Raw genomic sequence first — 27,633 nt, forward strand, 5'->3', positions numbered from 1 at the left:
ACTCAATTATACATACATAATCGATGCAAACTCCGTCCCTTTTGCTCGAATCCCTGGAGTGGGGGATAGAGTGATTCCAAACATGGACAGGAGAAACTTGTTAATCGCAGACGCACATATGGGCGAGGGTCTCAGACACCTCAAACTAAAAGATTCTCTGGAAGAATTACAATCAAGGTACTGGTGGCCAGGCATGAGCCTGCATCACACCATGTTTGTAGAAAAGTGCCCAAACTGCAACAGGAATCGCAGTGGTGAGAGAAACGGTGTAATACCGTGTCGTTTCACTCCAGAAAAAATCAACAGTAAAAAGCAAGGCTTGCGATTAACATATACAGGCTAGTTTCCACTTATAATGTAGATCACCAGCACTCGGCTGACGTCTGGACTGTTATACAAAGATTTGCGAGTCTAAATGGCATATACGCTAAGAACATGCTACGTTTGACCATTGTTTTCACTCGAGCCCTCCAGCCTGAGGGGAAACATGGCCAAATGAGCATAGCACAGCGGGAATCTTCTCACTTCCTTCCTGAGGGATACGGGATGGTGTAAAGAAAAAACCAAGGCATAAAGCAATCTATAACGGAAAGGATATTAGGTTCGGGAGCTGGGTGGGTCAAACATCTAATAAGTGTCCAACGTAGTCTAAATAACCTGCCAAGAAATTCTCTGAAGGGATTCAGTCCGTACGAATTATTATTTGGAACTAGGATGTTAATCTCTGACCTTGACAGTCAGACTTCAGTGGTAAAGGAAAAAAGCTTTGATATCAAAGATCGTTTGGCTATTTTACAGGACTTAAACGAAACAAGAAAAGACCTGAGCAACATAAAGTTGAAACAGCAGCCAACAACCACTGAAGAACCACCACCTGTCCCAGCAAGACCTGTCTGGATTCCAAAAGTCGGGGATCTAGTCAGAGAAAAGATCGCGGTAAAGAAGGAATTTGGGCCTTCTTACAGAAAAGCAGTTCCTGTCTTGTCTGTCAACGGGACAAGATCAGTTGTACTACCGCCGCTTGCTGGTAAAAAGGAGAACCGAGTTGTATCCATCGACCTGGTAAAACCACAATCATGGGGCCGATAACAAATAGTAGGCCAAGTGGACTCCCCATAAGTAGCAGAACACCAAGGTTTGCTACCAGTACAGAGGTCCTAACAAAGAGGCTAATCACATTCGAAACGCCTAAAGAAGAACGACAAGGACTATGCAACAATGCAATGGAACTTAGACCTCTGAACACCCAAATAAAAACATTTAGCAGAGACACACCAACCTATAATGAAGTAACAAACGACTATGCAAGAAACAGTAATCCTGAAGCAATTGGAACAATTGACAGAACTGCATCCGGCTACTTCATAAACTTCGATGATTCCTCCGAGGACTTCACTGAATCAAAAACACAGCCATCAACAAAAACCTTCAAAGATAAAGCTAAAGAACTTTTGAAACAACTGAAAGAAACATATCTGATTTCTCCATGGATTGAATTTTGGGTGGGTTTTGGTGCATTTATCCTCATACTTTGGCTCATCATGATACTAACTTTGGGACGCTTCATTGAGGGAAAATATGCTAAAATGGACACAGCAAGTCAGAAAATCAACTTGATCCTCAAACCACACACATCTTCACACGTCGAGAAAAGAGAACTTTCTTCAGTCAACTTCACAGCCAATCCTATACCGGGTGGGGTAGCATGGGACAACACTGACTACGAAATCTATGGTCCGGTTGAAATCCTGAAATATCCACACCAAATTAAAATCTCATTGAGTGACTTCGTAAAACCAAGCACATTTGCTGATGATTGGGACTTTGAAAGTATAAACAATATGATGTCTGACTTAGTGATGTCTGCTAAATTTACCAAACATGATTATTTGCAGGGTTCGACAAATTATGATAGTATGTACTGTTATAACCACTATGGTAACCATTTTCTACATAGATCTGCACAACCTAGAAATGTTTTAAATTATAATCAATGGGAACATTGTGCAACCCCTCCAAAAGGAAGCTCAAGAACCGTTTACGACAAATATTCATACTTTTCAGGTTTTAACATAAGTAATGCTGAAACATTTTATTTCAAATTGTCAAATAAGACAGGGACAAAGACCATGATAACCAACACAAAATTGATATATTCAGACTCATTCTTTGAACAAATGAATACTTTTGGTTTTGATTATTGGGACAAAAATGTTGAATTGAAAAGTGTTTGGGGCACAAAAGAATGGCAAGTACAGGGTATAGAATCTTTGTTTAGAGCCTGCATGATCCCAGAACAAATTATATTTTTAAATGACACTGTTCAACAAACTACCTGTCTTGGCTTAGCCAAAATCAAAGACTTAAATAAACCGTCTATTCCAAAACCAACATTGAACAGCAATAGCTCCACAGATGAAGAGATAGACGTAAATTATGTATTAAACCAAAACAGAACACATCCTGATTGGAAACAGTGGTTGATCTGGCCCACAGATACTAATAACTGTCAAGACAGATTCCTGAACAAAACACAGGGGTTCAAAATGACCAGGCCAGACCCTAGATATTCCCAAAGACAACACCCAGGAATAATAACCACCTACAGTGTGGGCAAATTATGCCTACAATGGCTACAGACTTCCACACTGGCAGAAATTAAGCAACACCTAACTTTACTTACTGATGGTGCTGACTTGCGCGATTTCATTATGGGACCGCGCAAACAGCGTCAGAAACGTTTCATAGCAGCCTCTGTATATGCAGCATACAACGAGGCCTGGAAGGTTACTCAAATTGAGACAGCAGAAAGAATACGGGAAATTGACCGTATTAATTTGGAAAAATCACTTTCTGTAGTGGACAATGGGTTAATGACTCTGTCCTCCAGAATTTTTTCTCTGGACAGCATTGTGTCTTCAGCAATTGACATAATATCGCAAGACTTACTGTTGTTACAACACGGTCAGTCTCAATTGCGTTCTATTGTACAGCTAGGCTGGACGTTACAAAATCTGCGTTCAGGCTATGTGCCTTGGCGTTTAATCAACACAACGTCACTTTTCAATATCTTTAACCTTACTGATAAACAAATCAGTATGGCCCAGAAGGGTGCTGATTATACAATCCTGAGCATTGAGAAACTCGAAAGATTACCAGTGACAATGTCAGAACGACCTGTCAGTGAATGGATAATACATGGGATAATTAATATTCCAATCTCAACCTTCAGGTTTCAATACTGCCAAAAATATATACAGGCTGGCATGTACGAAAAATTGGGAAAAGGGTACATTAAAACAACATGGAACCTGCCCTATTCACATGCATGTGTCAGTAATAAAGGACAGAAAGTGTTTCTTAGTGGCGATAATTGTGCGATGTCACTAAGCGGTACACTTCTGTGTAACGGAATTAGTTTGCATGGAGCCTGTGAAGGGAACTCAAATAACCTTTCATGTCACCAGCTAGGCACACCTGCTACAGAGATAGAACCATTCTTTCAAAGACTCTATAATGGGAGTTACATTCTAATTGTGGACCGCAGATGCTGTAGTCTTATGCCCGGGACTCCTTATCTCGTAACTACGACTGCGAAGGTCAAGTGCTGTGGACGCTTATTGTTCCCCAGCTCCTTTCCAGACAGGGAGGCAAGGGTATGGCCCAACTTGAAAATTACTTCTATTCGAATAGATACTTTAAGCAGAATGAAAACAGTGCTTCTTCAGACGCCGACAAGGCTCACGTCATCAAAAGAAACGTATGATCTCCTAGTCGCAAGGACGACTGCAGAGATACATTCATTGTTATCGACTAATTCCCCCATACATTTCGCAGAAATCCTGAATGAAATCTTAAATATTTCTGATACCAGTGGAGTCTCAAAAGTATTTAAGACAGTATTTTCGATGGCATTAACACCATTCAAAGCCATACTGGGTATTTTTCCAGATTTCATACATTCGATTTTTGGCGGACTTCCCCTCATTTTAGGACTAATTGCAGGAATCCTATTCTTAGTCCTTATATTTCGTTATGGCAAACCATGTCACAGACAAAACACCTGCGACAAGGGAAGAAACAATCCTAGCCATTGGATACCGGGACCGGATATCAAAAATCCTGGGACTACCCCGGCTTAGAGACCTGAACATGACTTGGTTTCTTTCATTTCGACCAATGTGGCATCGATGTGTTTTACCTGTATTAAGGTGCCTGCTATGCGGAGAAGAATGCGTGTTAGACACCTGTCTGACGCTACAATCGGATGCGCCAATGGATGCAGAAACATTGTTGAGTCCAACAAAGGCTCATGCTTTGTGCTGCCCTCAACGGCTACCAATCCTGATGACGGCATTCGTGGAAGCTTCACCACTACGATTAAGGGGTAGTGAGGTTCAAAATGAAAGCAGCATCGATCAGGTACGACCTTCTGTCAGCAATCCAAATCGGAATGTCAATGGAGACAATCATGCGCACGAATGCATGGTTACACCTATTTCCGAGTTAGTGGAACTCTCCCAGGAAGCTGTTGACAACTTTTTCGAGAGTCTAAATGATATGATGTTCTCACCAGAGCAGAAATAGAGACTTTTGAGCAAGCTCGTACACGGCTTTCCCTGAATTTGGCCTTCAACTAGAATAGCAAAATACCATGAACAATTTTCCCTCCAGTTCACGGACAGCAAATTTTTTTTCAGCAGCCCCAAAATATTTTTACAAATTTTTCGGGACACTTATTTTCTGCTTAAAGTAAGAACTATTCTTAGAGAACTAAGATTTCTACTTTTAGATAGCTAATAGACATTAGCTGCCCACTGGTATGTTCATCATTATTTTATTCTGTGATGGAATGGTCTCGAAACTTTTTTCTGTATTAAGAGCCATTTCATGTGTAAATTCTCATATACCATTTAGCAATAATGTATACAAATGCGTGATTACTTTAGCATTATTTCACAGCTTGAGTGCATACAATACATGTAAATGCTTTTTTTTTTTCCCCGTATATTTGATAATTTCAAAATGCATTTATGTATTTTGGGGTGGTAAGGTATACACGATACTCTACAGTATGTTTTACTATGCATAGATTAGTAAATATGTCCATAGTTAGCGTGGAGTGGGTCTGATGTATTCCTATAGGTTCTGTATCGATCCCCCTATTCCTGACCCTATTCTGGTTAACAAACTAACAAGTTAACTAGCAGCCATCCCATGAGGCAGAAAACCCCCATGATGCAGGAACCGTTATCTGATAAAGCCACACTACGGCACAGGAGCGTGTTATCTGATTAGGTCATAACGCTTGCCATCTAATTAGACAAGCGATATTCCTCCAGCCCCTGATAAGGCATACGGAGTTCTCAAAACAAATCAAACCTATGACAACCTGGGAAAAACCCTGCGGCCATTGTTTTGATTTCACCGAGAACTTCAGCAAAAGAATGTGCTAACGACCTGGTCGTATGACATCCTTATTGACGTATCTATGTCCATCCTTACGTCAATCTCGGCACCTTAAAGGTATAAATATTACCGATATTGCCCTATGCAAACACACGCGGTGGTGACGAGATCGGAGCAGCCAGACTTGCCGAAGCCCAGAGCAGAGCAGACCCCGCTGGCGCAGCCCCGCCTTTCCTGACGCGCTGAGAACGAGACGCTGCTTTCTCCTGCCAAGAAATCCAGCTCCGGCGCTTCCGGATAGCCCTCACAGGCAGCCTGGAATATCGAGACCAGAGACGAGAGATACCATCCCTCATCCATCCTAGATTCCAGGTACAGAACTGAATAACCCCTCACAGAGAATTCTTTAGTCAGTCACTTGGCAAAACAAACTTAACTTAAACTGTAACTTTCTATTCCCGCCCACGCATTAGACTTAGGTCAGGTACACGGGGTAGGCGTAGTTAGAAACACCAGTTGAGTACGATTAGTCAAATGTATATGTGTATGTAATATATCTTATTCATTTTAAACCTTCATATGGCTTAGAAACCTTATCAATGTTTTTACAGTATTATTTTATACTTCTGCTTTTAATGTATGCACTTTACTTAACCATAAGTATTGCAATAATATCGATCCATTTCTCTAGTATGAGAAAAGAGACTGATCAATAAATAACATCTTTTATTGAACACGCCCGTCTCTTCCTTTTCTCTACAATCTGATGAGACTAAGAATGCACGTACTGACTGAGTAAAATAAATTGCCTTTTGTTTTCACACGACTCTCGAGATACACTCTTGATTAGGGGAGAGCAAAGTTGTCATGTTCTATGGTTGTCAGAAACTAAATCCCTTCTTGTCTATCCAGGGAGGTTCAACTCCTCCTTGCCTATTCGAGAAAGTTTCTAGTGAACTCTGAGCTAGCTGGCAAACCCAAAACTTTAAGTCTAATATCGACAGTAGTAGACCTAGTTAACGTCTGGTCTAGGCCTATACTATTGAAGGTATTATTCCAATGCGCAGAGCCTATTGGGATAATAGGAACTACACTACACCCATCCATGTGTGGATGGAGGCAGCTGGCCGTCCATGTGTGCATAGAGGCAGCTGGCCATCCATGTGTGGATGGAGGCAGCTGGCCGTCCATGTGTGGATGGAGGCAGCTGGCCATCCATGTGTGCATGGAGGCAGCTGGCCATCCATGTGTGGATGGAGGCAGCTGGCCATCCATGTGTGCATGGAGGCAGCTGGCCATCCATGTGTGGATGGAGGCAGCTCCCCATCCATGTGTGGATGGAGGCAGCTCCCCATCCATGTGTGCATGGAGGCAGCTGGCCATCCATGTGTGGATGGAGGCAGCTCCCCATCTATGTGTGGATGGAGGCTGCTGGCCGTCCATGTGTGAATGGAGGCTGCTGGCCGTCCATGTGTGGATGGAGGCAGCTCCCCATCCATGTGTGGATGGAGACAGCTGGCCGTCCATGTGTGGATGGTGGATGAAGGCAGCTCCCCATCCATGTGTGGATGGAGGCTGCTGGCCATCCATGTGTGCATGGAGGCAGCTGGCCATCCATGTGTGGATGGAGACAGCTGGCCGTCCATGTGCGGATGGAGGCCGCTGGCCATCCATGTGTGCATTGAGGCAGCTGGCCGTCCATGTGTGGATGGAGGCAGCTCGCCGTCCATGTGTGGATGGAGACAGCTGGCCATCCATGTGTGGATGGTGGATGAAGGCAGCTCCCCATCCATGTGTGGATGGAGGCCGCTGGCCATCCATGTGTGCATGGAGGCAGCTGGCCATCCGTGTATGGATGGAGACAGCTGGTCGTCCATGTGTGGATGGAGGCCGCTGGCCATCCATGTGTGGATGGAGGCAGCTGGCCATCCATGTGTGCAATTCAGGCAGCTGGCCGTCCATGTGTGGATGGAGACAGCTGGCCGTCCATGTGTGGATGGAGGCCGCTGGCCATCCATGTGTGCAATGGAGGCAGCTCCCCATCCATGTGTGCATGGAGGCAGCTGGCCATCCATGTGTGGATGGAGACAGCTGGCCGTCCATGTGTGGATGGAGACAGCTGGCCGTCCATGTGTGGATGGAGACAGCTGGCCGTCCCTGTGTGGATGGAGGCCGCTGGCCGTCCATGTGTGGATGGAGGCCGCTGGCCATCCATGTGTGCATGGAGGCAGCTCCCCATCCATGTGTGCATGGAGGCAGCTGGCCATCCATGTGTGGATGGAGGCCGATGGCCGTCCATGTGTGCATGGAGGCAGCTGGCCGTCCATGTGTAGATGGAGGCATATGGCCATCCATGTGTGCATGGAGGCAGCTGGCCGTCCATGTGTGGATGGAGGCAGCTGGCCATCCATGTGTGGATGGAGGCAGCTGGCCATCCATGTGTGGATGGAGGCAGCTGGCCATCCATGTGTGGATGGAGGCAGCTCCCCATCCATGTGTGGATGGAGGCAGCTAGCCATCCATGTGTGCATGGAGGCAGCTGGCCATCCATGTGTGCATGGAGGCAGCTGGCCGTCCATGTGTGAATGGAGGCCGCTGGCCGTCCATGTGTGGATGGTGGATGAAGGCAGCTCCTCATCCATGTGTGGATGGAGGCCGCTGGCCATCCATGTGTGCATGGAGGCAGCTGGCCATCCGTGTGTGGATGGAGACAGCTGGCCGTCCATGTGTGGATGGAGGCCGCTGGCCATCCATGTGTGGATTGAGGCAGCTGGCCGTCCATGTGTGGATGGAGGCAGCTGGCCATCCATGTGTGGATGGTGGATGAAGTCAGCTCCCCATCCATGTGTGGATGGAGGCCGCTGGCCATCCATGTGTGCATGGAGGCAGCTGGCCATCCGTGTGTGGATGGAGACAGCTGGCCGTCCATGTGTGGATGGAGGCCGCTGGCCATTCATGTGTGGATGGAGGCAGCTGGCCGTCCATGTGTGCATGGAGGCAGCTGGCTGTCCATATGTGGATGGAGACAGCTGGCCGTCAATGTGTGCATGGAGGCAGCTGGCCGTCCATGTGTGGATGGAGGCAGCTGGCCGTCCATGTGTGCATGGAGGCAGCTGGCCGTGCATGGAGGCAGCTGGCCGTCCATGTGTGGATGGAGACAGCTGGCCGTCCATGTGTGGATGGAGGCAGCTGGCCGTCCATGTGTGGATGGAGGCCGCTGGCCATCCATGTGTGAATGGAGGCAGCTCCCCATCCATGTGTGCATAGAGGCGGCTGGCCATCCATGTGTGGATGGAGACAGCTGGCCATCCATGTGTGGATGGAGACAGCTGGCTGTCCATGTGTGGATGGAGACAGCTGGCCGTCCCTGTGTGGATGGAGGCCGCTGGCCGTCCATGTGTGGATGGAGGCCGCTGGCTATCCATGTGTGCATGGAGGCAGCTCCCCATCCATGTGTGCATGGAGGCAGCTCCCCATCCATGTGTGCATGGAGGCAGCTGGCCATCCATGTGTGGATGGAGGCAGCTGGCCATCCATGTGTGCATGGAGGCAGCTGGCCGTCCATGTGTGGATGGAGACAGCTGGCTGTCCATGTGTGGATGGAGGCAGCTGGCCGTCCATGTGTGGATGGAGGCAGCTGGCCGTCCATGTGTGGATGGAGGCCGCTGGCCATCCATGTGTGCATGGAGGCAGCTCCCCATCCATGTGTGAATGGAGGCAGCTGGCCGTCCATGTGTGGATGGAGGCAGCTGGCCGTCCATGTGTGCATGGAGGCAGCTGGCCGTCCATGTGTGCATGGAGGCAGCTAGCCGTCCATGTGTGCATGGAGGCTGCAGGCCGTCCATGTGTGCATGGAGGCTGCTGGCCGTCCATGTGTGGATGGAGGCAGCTGGCCGTCCATGTGTGGATGGAGGCAGCTGGCCGTCCATGTGTGGATGGAGGCAGCTGGCCGTCCATGTGTGGATGGAGGCAGCTGGCAGTCCATGTGTGGATGGAGGCAGCTGGCCGTCCATGTGTGGATGGAGGCAGCTGGCCGTCCATGTGTGGATGGAGGCAGCTGGCCGTCATGATCACCGATATTTAGTATAAGGAGATGAACTCTGCCCACTTTTTAATTGGCTCCCGTCACTGTCCTTTGTAAATGGTGGCTTTTCATTGGTCAACAGGCTTAGTAGTCCCTTCTAATACTGCCTTTTCTCTTCTTGTATCCTCCCATGAGAACACCCCCCTTACATGTGTTGTTACTCAGTAGGCTTTAATTACAGCCTCCGAGTGCTATTTTTTTGAATAGCTGTGTTGCAGGCAGGAGCCGCTCTTCCTCAATGCTTTTTTTTCTTCATTTATCCAGTGCGGCGTGCCTTAGCAAGCATAATGGCGGCTGTGCTTTTCTTTTGTTATTTGCTGGTCGAGCGTTGTTGCATGCCTTTCTTTTTCTGTTTATTTTAACAGTGGCAGTATCCGGACTTTAGTTTTAAACATCTTAAGCTTAAGTCCGGACTTTAGTTTTAAACATCTTAAGCTTAAGCGCAGGTACTCGGAGTGCTTTAAAAGTAAACAAATATAACAAAAAGTGCTATTTTTTTCAATTTGTGCACTTTTGAAGCAATCCCGCCACCTGCGCTTTAGTTTAAGATGTTCAAAGTTAAAGCGCGGGTGCCGCCATTGTAACAAAAGTAAATAAATAGAAAAAAAGGGTGCGGCCGCGTTCGGCCAGCAAATAACAAAAGAAAAGCGTGACCGCCATTGTTCTTGACAAGGCATGCCACGCTGGATACATGAAAAAAATGCGCGTGAGTAATGCCTTTGTCATTGTGTGTGGGGATCAGTGTCCGAGCCGGTAGACGCTGAGAGGTCAGCAGTGGTGGCAGCGTGATGTTTTCACCAGCTCTGGCCCTGATGCACCTTGTCACCCTGAGGACCAGGGAGCCGAGGGTTGACCGCTGCCATCACAGGCTCATTGAAGACCCCAAGAGAGACGAGAGCGACTGGTCGTTACACGCCATCCAGAAAGGGAATGTTATGTTAACAGAGATTTGTATAGCGCTGCGTTGCCTGTACTGTGGCCTCATACCGCTGTCGGATGAGGTAAAGAGTTGAAAGATAGTTTTATCTGAATGATCCTAAGCTGTTTGTTGGCATGGGGCAGTGGGAGTGCCATTGATTTGACAACACTCTGCCAACCATGTCTCTTCGGTCTTGTGTTGTGCACATGAGCGTGTCATGGGGTCTGCCCGCGGAATCCTGCTTGAGGAAGGAAGGTTCTAAGTGTCATTGGAACGCACTGTGTAGTGGCCTGCATGTGCTGTTGGGTGTCTGAAGATGACCCACTGTGACCTATCAGAAAGGTGTTTGGTGCGTGTCCTGTCTACCTCCTGTGTGCTGATTGGCTGGTTGCAAGGATGCTGGCATACATTGCCACAGAGATACAAAGAATGTATGTTAAGATGCTTTTGTGGTTCTGGTCCCCAGGGCTGGGTCATCGAAGGCTTTCCCCAGACGAGGGAGCAGGCTCTAAGGATACAGATGGCTGGCATCGCACCTGTACACGTCGGTAAGGAAACACCTTATACTGTGCCCTTTAGAGCCCCCTCAGACTCCTTTTCTGTCTCTGTTTCTAGACACATCGCTCTCTTATAGCTGCCCATGGGTCAAGGTACCACATCAGTACTTGCTATCCCGGCTTATGCCTGTGGCTGCCCCACACTCCTCCCTTCCAAGTGGTCTGTGTTCTGGACACACAATAGACTAATCTTAACTCTCTCCTCGCTTCTAGGACGTCATCAGTAACTTCTCACTGTCCATGTTTCTTGATGTACTGTCAGCCTGAGTGACTGCCTGTTCCTATAAACATGTCACCAGCCTCTTCTAAGCGCTGTTCATGTGTCCTGGCATGCCAGACGTCTTGCTAAATTTCTAGATACAATTTCACCCCTTGTTATTCTGTCCACGTTTCTGTATCTAACATCAAACCCTTCTAACTGCCCATGTTACTAAATGCACCCTAGCCCCTTCTTGTTCTGTCCATGTCTCTAGACACAGCATGCTGCTCCCTTTCATATTATTCATGTTTCTCTGATATGTAAGTGACTTGTTTCCCTGTGGATTCAAAGGCACCCCCTGCCCCCAGGACCTCGTGCTTTGTGGGCAGGTAGGGAATAAGTATGCCTGAGGTGTACACCCGCCCAAAGGCTAGACACACCTCTGCGTGGGATAGTGGGTCGGTACAGCTGAGCCCATGCCATCTTGAGAACTCCTAAAAATAGTGGGTTCTGGGTAGTTTGGTGACACAGACACCGGATGTTGTCACCTCAGGGGCGGATTAGCCGCAGGACTAGTAGTCTATTAGCTACTAGCCCTCACCCCCCTAAATCCAGTATTTAAGGGGCACCCCTGACACCAGAACTCCACATCTGCTCTGAAGCAAAAAAGGACAAAGAAGAGACATGTGTCAGCACAAGGCAGGACTACACAAAGAAGCGGCGTGAAGGCAGCACCTGTCGCAGCCCTTCTGCAACCCAAAGACTCCATCAGGACTCCCTAGGACTAGAAGTACTAGTACCCTGCAGTCGGCAGGCACAAACGGCACTTTCAAGATCTGACCAAAGACCTACCACCAGGCTCCGTTGTGGACTAGCCCAAGAGTAACTGGCCAGGTGCCTTCTGGGAAGCGTACTCCTGAACCTCAGCAAGTCTCAGCCCACTAGAGCGTTCCCTGAGCCTCTGGGAGAAGACTGGCCCAGCCGTGACCTTTGCAAGGATCAAGGCTTTTTGGTGGTCTGGGTGACTACCAGCTACTTCACTCGACGTCCCACGGAGGGAACCTCATTCATCGTTCCCCCTACTCTTCTGTGGACCAGTTGTTAAGCTCTCGCATCTCAAAGAGGGCTTTGTTGGGACACCTGATAAAGTCAGCACCTGCAGTCCCGTTTTCCTCCACCGATAGCAAAATACACCTCTGCACCGGAGACGCCAGAGCTAGGTAGAGCTATTCTACCTGGTGATTCCCGGTCCAGGGGCCCCTCCAAGCTCCACCTCAAAGGGGCTCCTCTGTACACAACCTGCAAGTATAGTATGAAATTGTTGTGACTGTCGCAGCTTGGTCTGTGGACCCGCAAGTACTTAACTCCAAGTGAGTTCCGTTGAACTCACCCTGCAAGTGGCCGAGTGTCACCTGAGATTTTCCCCATTGACCGCAATGGTAGAGTTTGACAGCTGCAGAGCATTGATTTCTTGAACACTTGAAAATGGGTAACTCCGGCTATCTGCATTGTATGGATTTTATTTTGGTGGCTATATTTATATCAAATATTCTATATATTTATAAATTGGTGTTGAATTTCTATCAAGTCGTGTCCATTAGTTATTGCCACTGTTGGCACTGTAAAATGTTTAACACATGTTCCTCTAAGTAAGCCTGTCTGCTCGTTGCCACTCTACCAGGACTAAGAGAAGGATTTCTAGTGTGAATCCAGGGTCCTCTTTTGGGGACTGTGTTAATATTACACGGTAAGGCCTCCCAGCCATACCACATAAAATTGCCACTTTGCTGCAAGACTATCAGCCCTTTCGTACTCTGTTCATGTTTCTTTATACAACCTTAAACCCTTCTAACTGTCCATGCTTCTAGATACACACCAGCCCCTTCTTCTTCTGTCCATGTTTCTAGACACAACATGCTGCTCCCTTTTATACTATTAATCTTTCTAGATCTATCAGATGTCACTTATGACTCTCCATGTTTGTAGGTACACTATCAGTTTATGTTTCTGTATAGAACATCAAAAACTCCTAACTGCCCATGTTTCTGGATACACCACAGTCCCTTTTTATTCTGTCCATGTTTCTAGACTTAGCATGCTGCTCCCTTTTATACTATTCATGTTTCTAGATATATCCGACATCACTTCCGAGTCTCCATGTTTGTAGGAACACTATTAGCCCTTTCGTACTCGTTTCAAATGTCTGTATACAACATCAAACCCTTCTAGCTTCCCATGCTTCTAGATACACCCCAGTCCCTTCTTCTTCTGGCCATGTTTCTAGACACAGTATGCTGCTCCCTTTTATACTATTCATGTTTCTAGATCTAGCAGATGTTACTTCTGAGTCTCCATGTTTGTAGGTACACTATCAGCCCCTTTGTATTCTTGCCATCTTCCTAGGTTCACCATTCCTGTTGTTGTTTGGAGGTGCATTATAAGTCCTTTCTTGCCCCATCCTTGTTTCTGGATATACTGTCAGTCACTGTTTAACTGTTCAAGTTTATGGACGAATGGAATAATCAGCAGCCCCAAGTAATTGTCAGTGGCCCAGTAGCTTAGATCAATTCCCACATTCCCCTCATCCCTTTTGGATTTTCTCAGTGCAACACCCTTAGTTCGACTGACATTTCCAGGCGGGGCCCCATGCTGACTTTGCCAAGGACTCCAGCTGCACCTCTCTTGAGCCAAAGGAAGGGCCAGCACCAGTTTGGGGTGGCTTGTGTTCTGAGACTTTGGCCTAACAGTTCAAACTGGACTGTTCCACATTGACCACGTCTGATTTCCATAGAAATGGTTGGTCCTTGTCTGTAGTGGCACAGTATCAGCACCATGAGCACTGGAATCTGGAGCAGAGTAATTACAAATTGTTCAGATTAATTACAGCACTCCAATCATTACTTTATGTGTTCCGCACTGCAGCATCGTCAGCGTGACTGGTGTTCTTAAGCATGGGCACCCCTACTCACTGTGCTCCAGGTATCAAGCTGCCCAACAAAGCAGGAGCCGGTCTGCGGTTGCTTGTGTGGAGCTGGTCTAACATTTCTGCCTGGACGCTTGCTCCTGCAGCTCAATCAAGGCTGATATGGTTTGTCCGTGTCTGTTGTAGGATGGAGACCAAAACAAGAAGGGACTGGAATGTGGCAAAGAGAAACTACCAGTGGCAGAGATTAATTTGATCATCACCCATCACTTTTTAGGTCTCGCCTAGCAATGCAGCGCATGCCCTACTCGCCTTGGCGAGACCTATAGTCGTCGGTTTGGTGGCCGAAGGGGGACAGGGATGTGCACGCTCACGGCGCCCGGACAGCCCATGTGCACGCTCACGGCGTCTCTTTCAGCGTGTGCCTGGACAGCTGAGGTGCACGCTCACGGCATCTCTTTCAACACGCACGACCTCAGAGACTGAGGTATTGTTAAATTGACCAACTGACTCCCAATAGGTTTAAAGCGTATGTGTCTTAGCCTTTGGGCGCAATTCTTAAACATATTATAAAAATTAAAAAGAATTCACAATCCTCAGTTATTACATATTAGAAGAAAACTCTGTTAAACAATGGGTTTGGTTGGTTTCACATTTAGACCTCTCACAGTAAGGCCCACATGCACTGCAAGTCAAAGAACGCGTGAAGAGCACGCAACTAAACTGACCAATAAACATGCAGCTTACAGCTACCAATCAATGCCAATTACCTTCTGCAATCAAGAGCTGCCTTACATACGAGCTCCAGGAAGTAGTTTTCCGCAGAATGTTTCTCTATTGAAGTTGTCTTGTGACTTCAGGGCGTTTCTGAGGTTTCACTTTCACGCCTTGGCGCTAATGATCTGATGCTGATCAGAAAGCAGCCAGTAGCTGCAAAAGAGAAGGCTAGCAACACAGAATCACTGCCGGGGTTTGGAGATTGCAAACGGCGTCAGGATGAGCGGTTCACCCCTGAACACCATAAAGAAATGGGACCCTCTCACTTCACCAGAGACCTCTGCCCAGATTATCATTAAAGGTGGGTGCAGCATACCATCAGGGATGCTTGGGCGGAAGTGGTGTTTCCTGCAAATTGGTTAGTTTATGATGGGGGCAGGGATGGTGTTGTGTGTGACATTTCCTACTCTGCTGCATTCGGTTGTAGAATATTTCAGACAATTCACATATAAAACTAACAGATCAAGTCCACCTGGCTCCCCTCCTATTCTTTGACCCCTTTATACCAGTTGTCACTGTAAGCCCGGCTGTCCTTCGGTGCCCATGCTAGTTTCTCATCCATCACACTTTGCTGCTCTTCGCTGTCCATGCCCTGCACAAGTGCTGTACCATTGTGTCCTCTTCTGTGTCCCAAACCAACTCTCGGCATGTAATATGCTCTGCTCCGTCAAGTAGTCTCATGTTGCACCTAGGTTCTGCTTTTCCCCCCACTCTTGTGCTCTGTTTCACCGCCTTCATTGTCCACCCCACTCCTTTCCACTGTCCTGGCATCAGTGGTCCTAACCATTCTACAGCCCTGCAGTCCAACTGTGTTCCCCTATATTTGATGCCACGCAGTTCTTTTCTTTTCTGCTCCCCATTAAGTGACCTACCCATTAACACTGTCCTGTGTGCGCTCCCCTGTTGTCCAGACATGCCTTTCAGAACTGTGCTGACCTGCTTTCCTTCAGGGTCTCCTCTCTTCTTGCATTGTTTCATCCTTTGTTTACCCATCCCATTCTCCTGTGCTGTTTGCTGTGCTCCCATTCTCGCCCATCAGCCTGCCCTGCCCTTGTTCAGTTGGGCAGTGCTCAGTTCACACCCACAGCTCTTCGTTTCAGTATCCTGTTCCCAGCGCGGCCTTTCCCCATTCCCATTCACTGTCTATAACCCGTAGCCAAACCCTATCCACTTTCGTTTTTAGGTCTCGCCTAGCCAGCCCTTGCGTTGTGTCTGCGAAAAATGCTGTATTCAGGATATGGGCTTTAAAAGCTCTGCCTATTTTCTAGGGCCACCCCTGTTACGTGTGGTGTTTCTCAAAGCTAGTGAGCACTATTTCTTTCTTTAAAGTGGGGCACTGGAAACCAGTGTGCGTGGTGTACAGAGCTCTGTTGTAAACAGGGCAGTAGATCTTGCTCTTATCTTGCCGCATTTGTTGTGCATTCAAAGACTAAGGTCTGTTTTGGTTGTAGCTGCCCACTCTTCCTTCCTGCTTTTGAAAGGCATGGCCTGGCGTCAGGGTCCCTGCCTTCCTATGGCTGGTGCCGCCTCTGCCTCGGAGCGCAGCAAGCATTAGCAAATCAATAGGTCTCACAGTTGCAAGAGTTTGAGCTATTTGCATTGTAAATAACAATGCCTTTTATTCATTTTTTTCGAAAACCTGCAAGCGGTGCATAAACACGCACTTTGTACATTGTCATTGCTTACGAGAAGCAAGGCTGGCAGTAACTGCACCTCTTATACTGCCAGCCTTGCTTCTCATATGCAAGAACCTTTAAGTACAAAGTGGGTGTTTACGCACCGCTTGCAAGTTTTTAAAACACATAAATAAAAGGCATTGTCATTTGCAATGCCAATAGCTCAAACTCTAGCAAATGCGAGACCTATTGCATTGCTAATGCTTGTTTCACATGTTTTTAGATGTACTACCAGTCCCTTCTTAAACTGTCCATGTTCCTAGACAGCATCAGGCCCTTCCAACTTAATCTATGTTGCTTGATACGGTAGCATTTCCTTCACACACTGTCCTTCTTACTCTGTCCATGTTTTTAGTCACACAACTCTGCCCATCTTTAGATACATCTTTAGCGCCTTCTAACTCTGACTAGATACACTATCCACCCCTTCTTACTTACTCATATTTTTAGACACGCCACTGGTTACCTCCATCTCTTTCTAGGTTTCTAGATACATGAATCCTTTATAACACTATCTGTGCTTCTCAATAGGCCCATATGTATTTGTGTCCTGATTGCAGTTTCACCATCGTTCCTTCTTTGCCAATGTCTCTAGGTACGATACAACACAGGTCCATTGTATGACAAACCTTGGTTCTAGATACAGTGGCGGCTCGCCAAGAGAGTACTGCAGGGCGGTGGGGTGGGGGAGGGGCAGTGTGGGGGTTTGTGGAGTCTGACATATGACGGACAGGAGTAAGGTAAGTAATTAAATAAATAAAACTATTTACCTTGCGCGCGATGCATCGCCACCTCGGCGATGCAGCTCGCGCAAGGTAAATAGTTTTATTTATTTAATTACTTACCGTACTCCTGTCCGTCGTATGTCGCACTCCACAACCCACCCACCCCATCCCACCGCCCCGCAGCACTCCCTCGGCGAGCTGCCACTGTCTAGATGTAACACCACTTCCTCTTTTCTAACTGTTAGCATCTAAGTAGACTACGGTGTCCTAATGTTTCCATACAAAGGAGGGTCTGTATTAGTGCTTTTATCCAGGCCAAAGCGTGTCTCTCCTGTCTGTTTGTAGATTAACCATGAGTCTGTCCTGTTTTCATGTCTCATTGTATCTAGCAAGTCTGTTCTTTCTCTTTACATCCCTCAGTAGGCTGTGATTCTCGTCCACCTTCATATCGCTTGATAGACTGTAAGCCTTTTCTGTCTTTGTGTCTCACTATAGGTCTTGAGCTTTTTCTGAACATCGGTAGATGGACCCTGTGTCTCATTTGCCTCCATGTGTTAGAAGTGGGGCAGGGACGGCCTTAGGTATGTGCAAGCTGTGCACCTGCACAGGGCCGCCAAACCCCAGGGGCCGCCACATCAATATATATCCTTAATATAGTAATCCTCTGAGGATGGATACATATTGGCGTAGCGGCCCCTGGCAGGGATTTGGCGGCCTCTTGCTCTGTTCCACTTCCAAACACCCTGACCACCCCCCTCTTCTGGGGCCCCGCCCGGACCTCCTCTTCCGGGGCCCCCTACCTACGCTCCCTGCCCAGGGCTGCCATGAGCCTAGAGCTCCTGAGTGGGGTTTCTGGTTGGCTAGGGTGTGCATCCAAGTCAGGCAGAACCCACCACTCTAGTGAGGGCAAGGGAGTGACACGCTGAAGATAACCCCTGCTCACCCCCTTGGTAGCTTGGCAGAGTAGTCAGGCTTATCCCAGAGGCACTGTGTAAAGCATTTACGCAACACACTCACTCAGCAGCGACACACTAGGCACACCACCAAAGAAACTCCACTCAAGGTTATATAAAAATATCGTTTGTATTATCCATAAAAACACATATCACAATCGCATATATTACTGAGCCGCTAGGCACTTGCCATGGCTTCGCAGGAATTACATAAATCACTTGGCCAATCGGGCCACTGTCATAAAACATCACAGTTGTCCCCACCCAGTAACCACTAGTAGGATTACCTTTAGCACAAAGCATTAGGCATGACCATCATCGGTTGTGCACTAGAGTAGATACTAGCAGTGTGCACTCATTAGGAACAAGAACATCAACTCACTGTCTGATCCTGAATCTGAAACACATGAGAACCGGTGATAGGTAACACCCCTAATCTCCGAGACACAGTACCATAGGCATATTACCCCTGCCTCCTCTGGCACCTCACTCCTGTGCCTCTATTGGGGAATGCAGTACTTTTACAATGATCCTGTTTGATTTAGGATCCGGGGGGCTCCGTCGAGGTTCCAACCAGGTACTGCCGAACAAGAAGGCCCCAGTAGCCCTGCACACCGAATACAGGGGTGGGGCGCACACGCACCGGGTCTCTGCCTCCCACAAGCAGCCAACTGCCGGGCAAGACGAGTGTCCTGCTACCTCTCCGCAAGCCGTACAGCCCTGCAGCCCGTCTGGAGCCCTCCTGGGCCTCGGAGACGGGTGTAAGGACTGCGCATGTGGGCGGCCTCGCCTCAGAGCTCCTGGTAACGCGCTACAGGGTGCACGGCCCTGCAGTCCCTCCAGTTGGTCCTGCTGAGTTCGAGTCACTCCGTGCCGGGCTTATCCTCTAGTCCAGGGAGGCGGGCTCTCTCAGGAGGATCTCTGATGGCAAAGCGGCGGGGCACTCGCCAGTTACTCTACTACAGATGTAGGTCGCAGCCCTCTTTACCACAGAGGGGTCGTAGGCGGTAATCAAGCCACCGCGTCCCAGGAGCAGTCACGGAGCTCCAGCGGTGTGATCTCCTCGGTCATGCCAGGCACCCTGCAGAAGCAGGCAGGCAGGGCAGTGCTGCACGCGCTGTCGACACCCCAGAGCTCTCTTCCTGAGCCTACTCCTTGGGCAACAGATGTGGTGCTCTCAAAGCGCGCTGTGATAAAGTTCAAAAACAAAAGTGCTCCGCCTGCACTTAACCCCGGGAACAAATGCAGGAAACGTTAAGCGCTTTTTCCATACTCGGGCTTCTCCAGCACAGGGGCAGGCCCCTTGTGCTGGGCTCTTGGAAGAGTAGTGGGAGCGCACAGTTCCATAGTGCCAATATCGGCAACACTCATCAGTTGTAATAATGCAACATACATAAATAAACCACAAGACACTTTGTTAGTGGAGAATATTGCTGCAGGTTTATTTTGCATAACAAAATATGCCAACATGGTGAGTTATCTTACGGGCAATCCAAGGGCAGGTCAGCCCCTCTGCTGCCTGCCCGCCTGATGAGCCAACTTACACCGTGGCCATCACCAATCGGTGAGTACCAATTTTGGGAGGGGCCACCCCTCCCATCAGTGGACCACCAGTCACGCCCTTTCTCGCACCCCCTGAAGGGGGCGGAGCGTTCCAGGCAGCCCCCGGTTGCTCAGGCACACAACCTCCCATAGGACTAACGGGGCGCCGTAGTTCTTCTAGGGGACACGCTAAGACATCCCTGGGTATCCTTGGCTTAGCACCCTTGTGCCGCTGCATATCGTGCCCATCTGTACTTTGCAGACCCTGGATCGCCCTGTAACTCCTCCACAGCCCTGGGGGTGGCCACCGACACAACCAGGGCCCCCACACCAAGGTAGGCATCTTTACCTACATCAAGCTGATTACCGGACCGCTCCCAGGCCCAGAAAAAACAAGTCCAAGCCCATACTGGACCAGAGGCCAGCATGCCCCCTCTGGACAGGTGCCCCCATCCTTACTAAACTCCCTGTGGATTTTAGACTGATAAACCCAAAACCCCTCTGTTCAGGGATGGATGCATAACTTACACCAGGGGAAATTCAATTCTGGCATCAGGACCCTCCTTCCTTGGAAGGTCAAAAATCGCCTCCTAGCTGTCAGTCCCCCAGTGGTGAGAGGGGAGACCCCCCCACCCCCTGCCCGGGCCGCTGTTCCAGTGCCTGCACAATTACACCACCCCTCCCAGGGTGGCCTACGGCCAGCTGTCCCCTTCACTGCCTTGGGGTTCCCATCGCCCCACATGTTAGCATGTCCTGCTGCGTCTGCACTCGTAGGGGGACCCAGTATCTGTGGTACCCGCCTCGCCCAGCCCTTCATGTCTATGCGCCCAGGATGTCCTAAAACACTTGGTTTGGTGTTGGTTCGATGTTGACATTGCCTGGCTGAAGAGCATTACTTTTGACAAGCCACTACTGACAAGAAGTGCCAATGCGGGTTGAAGTAAGAGATAACAATCCCGCCTTACTACCTGTTTCACCCAGTTATCTATGTATAGCCTGTGTTGTAGTATGTCCATCGCAATCAGCCAGCCACCATCCTAGGTGAAGCCCTGCCCTCCCAAACTTCTGCTAGTATACCAGGAAGCAGACAGGACCGTGTGGACCAGAGGGGAATCATAAGTAAACTACCTGCACAATCGAAAACTGGGAATGCCAAGTGTTTACTTAGTAGCCCATTTGTGCTTAAACCAGGGCGTTTCCAAATATATGGACCATATCACTCACGTTTGACACTTCCACAACCTGCATGGCTGCAGGCCAAGGCTATAGGGCGGAAGAAATTGCCCATGTTATAGTTACTCAACTCAATGGTTCCTGTATCAAAGACCTTAGCAGGATGAACTGCTCAGTGGACCTACCAGGATCTGAACCTGTGACCTGCGGTTGCACTCATGCCCCTGTCAGTTGTGCCACTCCACCTGCCTGTGAACTTGTATCCCAGGACAGACTTCAGGCACCCTAACCGATAATCAGACATGCCTGAACTAGGAACACACATCTAAAAGGCCTGCCAACCGGCTAACCACCAACCTTGTAGTCTGAATGTTCACTGACAACTCCCAAGGTAAGTTCGCTTAACTGAAGCAACTGGTAACCTGTCAACAATATAATCAATTTAACCTTACCTATGATTGCAAAATGTGCTCTGGTATTTTTCGGTATAAGTGCTTCATCCCTCCATATCAGCACTAACAAGGTAACCCACACTCTCTTGGGAATGGCACACTCACGCCCCAGCTGACAGAAAGTGCCTATTCGTGTGTAGCCCACAACCTTATGTTTATCACTGACGGTATACCAGTATTATGTTGAAACTAGCTGGTTCTACAGCTGAGTGCCTGTTGCATCATCACAGGTATGTCTTTGCCTAATCAGTTTCAGACTGCAAAGTTTGATGACATTGCCAGCTCCAATCCCAGGCAAAATAACAGGAAGCTTTACTGCTACCCCTGTGAGCCGCTGCTGGTGCTAATGATGGTACAAATAGCACCGGAAAACTAGATGCTGTCCTATCGCATAAGAGGGCCATTGCAGCACTTATTAAAGTCCATTGTTGACCTACTCACAGTATGGAAGAGACCAGAGAGGCTGTAACTTTAAAGCCCATTAAGATGATCGCTTGATAAGCCCAACAAGGAGGGATCCTGAGAAAAGAGGTAGGGACCACTACCACCATACCCCACAAATGAATTAGTCCAGGTTTACCTTGCCATGTGCAGTAGTGCAGCCACAATTCGTGTTCCAGGAGAGCAGGCAGCAGGCCCGCCCAGAGGGTCCTTGGGCATAGATGCAGTCCCTCCAGCAGCCCAGCACACCAGGCACCATCCCAGTGGTGGTTCCCTGCCAGCACAGCAATCCTCTGGTCCCACGCAGTCTCTTCTTCCTTTTCCAAGCCAAAGCTAAAAAACATGGGGTCACAGCCCCTTCTCTTACAGTGTAGAAAGTCTTTGTTCTCTTCTGGGAGAGGGCTCTGAGCCCAGTCCAGACCAGTTCTGTCCTCACTTGAGTAGTTTCCTGGCAGGGGTGGAGACAGCATTGTGCAGGGCAGGCCAGGCCTATTCAGGTGTAAGGCGAACCTCCTCCCACCATTCTATATGCAGCCCAGGGCTATTCATCCCAGCCCGACTCATTCCAGGAAAGGCAGGTCACACTCAACCGCCCCAGTGGCTGTCTGAAAAGAATTCACATCGACTGTCTCTGTCACTCCAAAACCAGACAGTCAATTCACAACCCAGCAGAGGCACAAAGACACCTAAGCACACAGAAATGCCCACTTCTAAAAGAGGCATTTCAAAAATAGTAATAATAAATACGCTTTAACCAATAAGCAGGATTTATCACTACTATTCCAAATTTACCAAACATGGTTGCTCTATCCCTCTCATGTCAGGAATTACCACTGAAGCACATATCAGGGAATCCCCACTGCAAACCAATGAGAGGCCAGCCGAACATGAGTGAGAAACCAAATAGGCTGCTTGTCACTACCAGGACATGCCACACAGTTAAGGTAAATGTCCCACCTTTTACCTACACCGCACCCTGCCCATAGGGCTAGCTGGGGCCTACCTTAGGGGTGACAGATATGTAGTAAAAGGGGAGTTGCAGACAGGGCAACAACTTTATATGCCACGTCACTGCTGCAGTAAACTGCGCATGCAGGCCCTGCAGTAGCAGAGGCCTGAGAAAGGTTTAAAAGGCTACTTCCGTGGGTGGTGCAAGCATTTAATTTACTGGCCCAGTCCCTGATACCTCTGTACAAGGGACTGATAAGTAAATGAAATATGCCAAACAGGTGTAGACCAATATTACCAAGTTTACCAAAGAGAGCACATGCACTTTAGCACTGATCAACAGAAAAAGTGCCCAGAATCCTAAAACCACCACCAACAACAGGCCAGAAAAAATACAGGAGGAAGGCAAAAAGTTCTGGGAAGACCCTGCAAAAAGAGCCAAGTCCAACACCATGTCTCTCAATAGAACGGGCGTCTCTTCTCTACTAATGTCCCTCGATAGGCAGCCATAAGCCTCTTCTCTTCCCAGGTCTGTTGATAAACCTGGAGTCTCTTCTCATTTAATGTTTCTTAATGGACTGAGGCTTTTGTCTCTTCATGTCTAATTGGCTGTGAGCGTGCTCTCTCTTCATGTCCCTTGGTAGACCAGAGCCTCTTCTCTCTCCCCATCCATTGACAGGCTGAGTGTGCCCTCTCTTCGCATCTATTGATAGGCTGGCAGTGTGCTCTCTCTTCACGTCCAGTGATAGGCTATGAGTGTGCTCTCTCTTCACGTCCAGTGATAGGCTATGAGTGTGCTCTCTCTCAGCATCTATTGATGGGCTGACAGTGTGCTCTCTCTTCGCGTCCAGTGATAAGCTGTGAGCGTGCTCTCTCTTCGTGTTCCTTGGTAGACCAGAGCCTCTTCTCTCTCCCCATCCATTGACAGGCTGAGTGTGCCCTCTCTTCGCATCTATTGATAGGCTGGCAGTGTGCTCTCTCTTCACGTCCAGTGATAGGCTATGAGTGTGCTCTCTCTTCACGTCCAGTGATAGGCTATGAGTGTGCTCTCTCTTCGCATCTATTGATAGGCTGGCAGTGTGCTCTCTCTTCACGTCCAGTGATAGGCTATGAGTGTGCTCTCTCTCAGCATCTATTGATGGGCTGACAGTGTGCTCTCTCTTCGTGTTCCTTAATAGACCATGAGTCTCTTCTCTCTTCATGTCTTTTGATTGACCGTGAGTCTCTGCTCTCTTCATGACCCTTGGTTGACCATGAGTCTCTTCTATCTTCACATCCATTGATGGGCTGTGAGTGTGTTCTCTCTTCATGTCCCTTCATACCCCAAGTGTCTCTTCCCTCTTTGTGTCACTTGATACTCTGTCTCTTCTCTCTTCACGACCATTGATAGACCACAAGTCTTTTCTCCCTCAAGGGAGACTGTGAACCTCTTCTCTTTTCATCTTCACTGGTAGACCGTGAGTCTCTTTCTTCATGTCCCTTGATCGACCAGGATTCCCAGCTGTCTTCATGTTCCTCGATAGACCAGGAGTCTCTTCTATCTCCCCATTCATTGAAAGGCTGTGAGCGTGCTGTCACTTTATGTCCCTTGGTAGACCATGAGTCTCTTCTCTCTTCATGTCTCTTGATCGACCGCGAGCCTCTTACTCTTCACGACCCTTGGTAGACCATCAGTCTGTTCTCCCTTCAGGTCTCTTGATACTCTGTCTCTTCTTCAACCCTTGATATCTATTAATCTGTTTTCCCTTCATGTCTTTGATAGCCTGTCTCTTCTTTCTTCATGTCCCTTGATAGACCAGGATTCCCAGCTGTCTTCATGTTCCTCGATAGACCAGGAGTCTCTTCTCTCTCCCCATCCATTGAAAGGCTGTGAGTGTGTGCTCTCTCGTCATGATCCTTGGTTGACCATCAGTCTGTTCTCTCTTTATGTCTCTTGATACTCTGACTCCCATCTCTTTATGTCACTTAATAGACCATGAGTCTCTTTTTTCTTCATGACCCTTGAGTGACCATGAGGCTCTTCTCTTCATGTCTCTTGATCGGCTGTGAGTCTCTTTTCTGTCCATTTCTCTGTGAAGAACGTGACTCTCTTCTCATCTCTTTATGTCCGTCAATGGACCAAGTCTCCTTTGTTTTGATGTTTGTCTTGTCTGTATGTGAGTGTAGAGACAGACTTCTGTTCTGTGCTTCATTGTACCTTGTACTGTCATCAACGCATGCTTGGATACATGTCTTTTGTATCGTTCTGTTCTCAGTGGTCCTGGATGCGCCAGACACCGTCCTGATTGAGAGGAACCTTGGGAAGAGGATCGACCCATTCGACGATGGTAAGGAGGACCTTTAATGTAACTTAAACGGCTCTATCCTGGTCAAAGAAGCCGAAACAGAATATCCATTTGTTTGGTGACGTATCGTCGGATTTTGGATTCCAGAATGTCATTTTGACAGGCGAGCTTTGATTGGATGTTAAATCCACAATGTCTGTCTTTTTATAATGATGTCTGGTTATGTAGCTTTGCTTAATTACGGTCTGATTTAGTTTTCGATCCCAGAATATACCTTTGATTGATCATGCCTGGACGTGTCTTGGATTCTGGAATATCCCTCTGGTTTAGTTCTGGGGTGTACTATGATGAGACACACTGGGTTCCCCCTTTCAGTATGTCTGTATGTCCATCGTACATCACCAAAAATCTGAATTCCAGTGTATTCCGTTATTTGATGATGTTGGTTTTTGGATTCTCATATGTCCTTTTTTATTGATATCTGGTTGAGATTTGGAATCCGGAATATCCCTTTAACTCAGAGTGTCCCCTTGTGTAATGAGCCATTGTTGGGTTGTAGTTTCCAGAATGTCTCTTTATTTGATGAGGGCTTTGTGGGTTGGATTTCCCAATTTCCCGCAATTTGTTAATTCAAAAACATATTTTTTGTCTCAGCTGTGCAAAACTAATTGCTCGATTCCATATTACCCAAACAGAAAAATAGCTTTCCCCTGTAGTTGCACAGGCGCAAAGTTGTGACTCCTGGAGTAAAAGGTGGTTATGCCTGACCCACTCACAGGCTGAAGTACCCAAGAGGCGACATGCCTATTAGATGGGTGTAGCGCTTATGCCTGCTACAAAACAGACATACATGTCTGGAGACAATTGGATCAAAATAACTCTGATAACTTCTCTATTGTAAATGTATTTTTGTGTAAATGTGCTTCCTCTCTGTCCCACTACAGAGAGCCTATCAGACGTGCTCTGTCTCCATTTTAGGTCTGGTCCAGGCTATATAAAAACTCAAATCAACAAATAAATAGTTGTGTTTTACAAAAGTCTTGATAATTAAGTTAACGAGGGTGCTTTGTAAGAGGTTCTCACCAACAGTCTTCTGCAGTATGCGAAGAAAGTGAAAATAACTACTAAAATTACACTGGAAAATGATTCACTTTCCTGCCCTCAGAATATGACTAGGTCATGCAGTGATTGCTACAGAATCAAAAGGGGCACTTGTTTGGGAATGAGGAATAACACCAATGACTCTCCCCCTCCTCTGCCCCTTCTAGAGGTGTACCACACATCCTTCGACTGGCCCGCGGACCCCGATGTGCAGGAGCGCCTGGTGGTGCCCAAAGGAACCTCGGAAAAGGAAACTGGGAAGAGGCTACTTGAGTACCACCGCAGCATCCCGGGAGTACTGGAAGCCTACAAGAAAAACCACAAGGTGGTCAACGCGGACCAGCCATTCATGGACGTGTATTCTCAGGGTGAGTGGACATCAACTCCTGGATGTCTGGACATGCACTGAAGGCCTCAGTGGATGCGAGCTCTTCAGAGTCTGAGTATTGTATTGTATTGTAATTGCATTTATATAGCGCTTACTACCCCTGACGAGGCGTCGAAGCGCTTTTTCGGTGAGTAGCACGCTACTACGAGACCCATATATGATTAGTGTTGAATTATTATTGTGAATCATGCAAGTATATTTTAAGTGGTGGATAGGTTAGTCCGTTATTTGGACTTGGAATGATAGCAGAAGGATAGAGGAGGACAAAGGTTTGTATTTATATAGCGCTTGTTGACGCACGCTATTCAGGAAGCCTACAAAGGATTAGTGGTGAATTATTATGGTGAAATATGAAGTCATTTCAGTGGTGGATACTAGTCTGTTACTTGGAGTGAGAAGGATAGCGGAGAGGGATAAACTGGAAAGAATGATTTGCATTCATGTAGCACTTGTTACCCCTGATGGGTGTTGAATAGCTTTTCTGGTGAATAGCACGCCACTCCGGAACCCATAAAGGATTAGTGTTGAAAATGAATATAGTAAAAATAAAATGAAAAAAATGAAGTAATTTGAGTAGTGGGCATGGTATTCAGTTATTTGGGTAGTATATTAGTATAGTTTAATATGGAATTTGAGAAGTGAACATGTTAGTCTGTTGATTTCGATTGAAAAGGATAGTGGAGGGAAAAAAGAGTGAAATATTTTTTTTTAGGTCTTAGCAATAGGAGGAGGCTTTTGGATGAGTAAAAAGGAGTTTTGGAGGGGATGACTCAGATGAAAGAGTTTAGAAAGGTTTGTTTTAGGGGATCGGTGTAGTAAAAGACGTGTCAGATGATACAGGGAGGGGTAGAGTAAGAGAGAGTCTAGAAAGGGTTATTTTGGCAATCACAGTGGTATGGGGTTTGGGATAAATGAGAGAGTGGATGTAGAGGATATATTGATAGATGTATAGGATGAGAGATAGGGTAGTGCATTGGAAATTCGAAATTAGAAGAAAGTGATAAATATGTTGATCCATAATTACATTGAAAGTATATGTGTTGCAAGAGTTACAAAGTGTGGTGGTGTGCTGTGTGTGTGT

At 47.6% G+C, this 27,633-nt stretch overlaps 1 protein-coding gene across 2 annotated transcripts in view; it reads left to right on the forward strand.

The window, feature by feature from the left end:
* Window positions 1-27,633, forward strand: part of AK8 (adenylate kinase 8) — an 813,765-nt gene that overhangs the window by 399,117 nt on the left and 387,015 nt on the right. For both annotated transcript variants that reach the window (XM_078646171.1, XM_078646172.1), the window contains 3 exons: window positions 10,879-10,960; window positions 25,034-25,105; window positions 26,332-26,532. In XM_078646171.1, the coding sequence (XP_078502297.1) occupies window positions 10,879-10,960; window positions 25,034-25,105; window positions 26,332-26,532 (355 nt within the window). The remainder of the gene's footprint in view (window positions 1-10,878; window positions 10,961-25,033; window positions 25,106-26,331; window positions 26,533-27,633) is intronic.

This window comes from Lissotriton helveticus, chromosome 5_1, assembly GCF_964261635.1.
Source record: "Lissotriton helveticus chromosome 5_1, aLisHel1.1, whole genome shotgun sequence".
NCBI classification, from domain to species: Eukaryota; Metazoa; Chordata; class Amphibia; order Caudata; family Salamandridae; genus Lissotriton; species Lissotriton helveticus.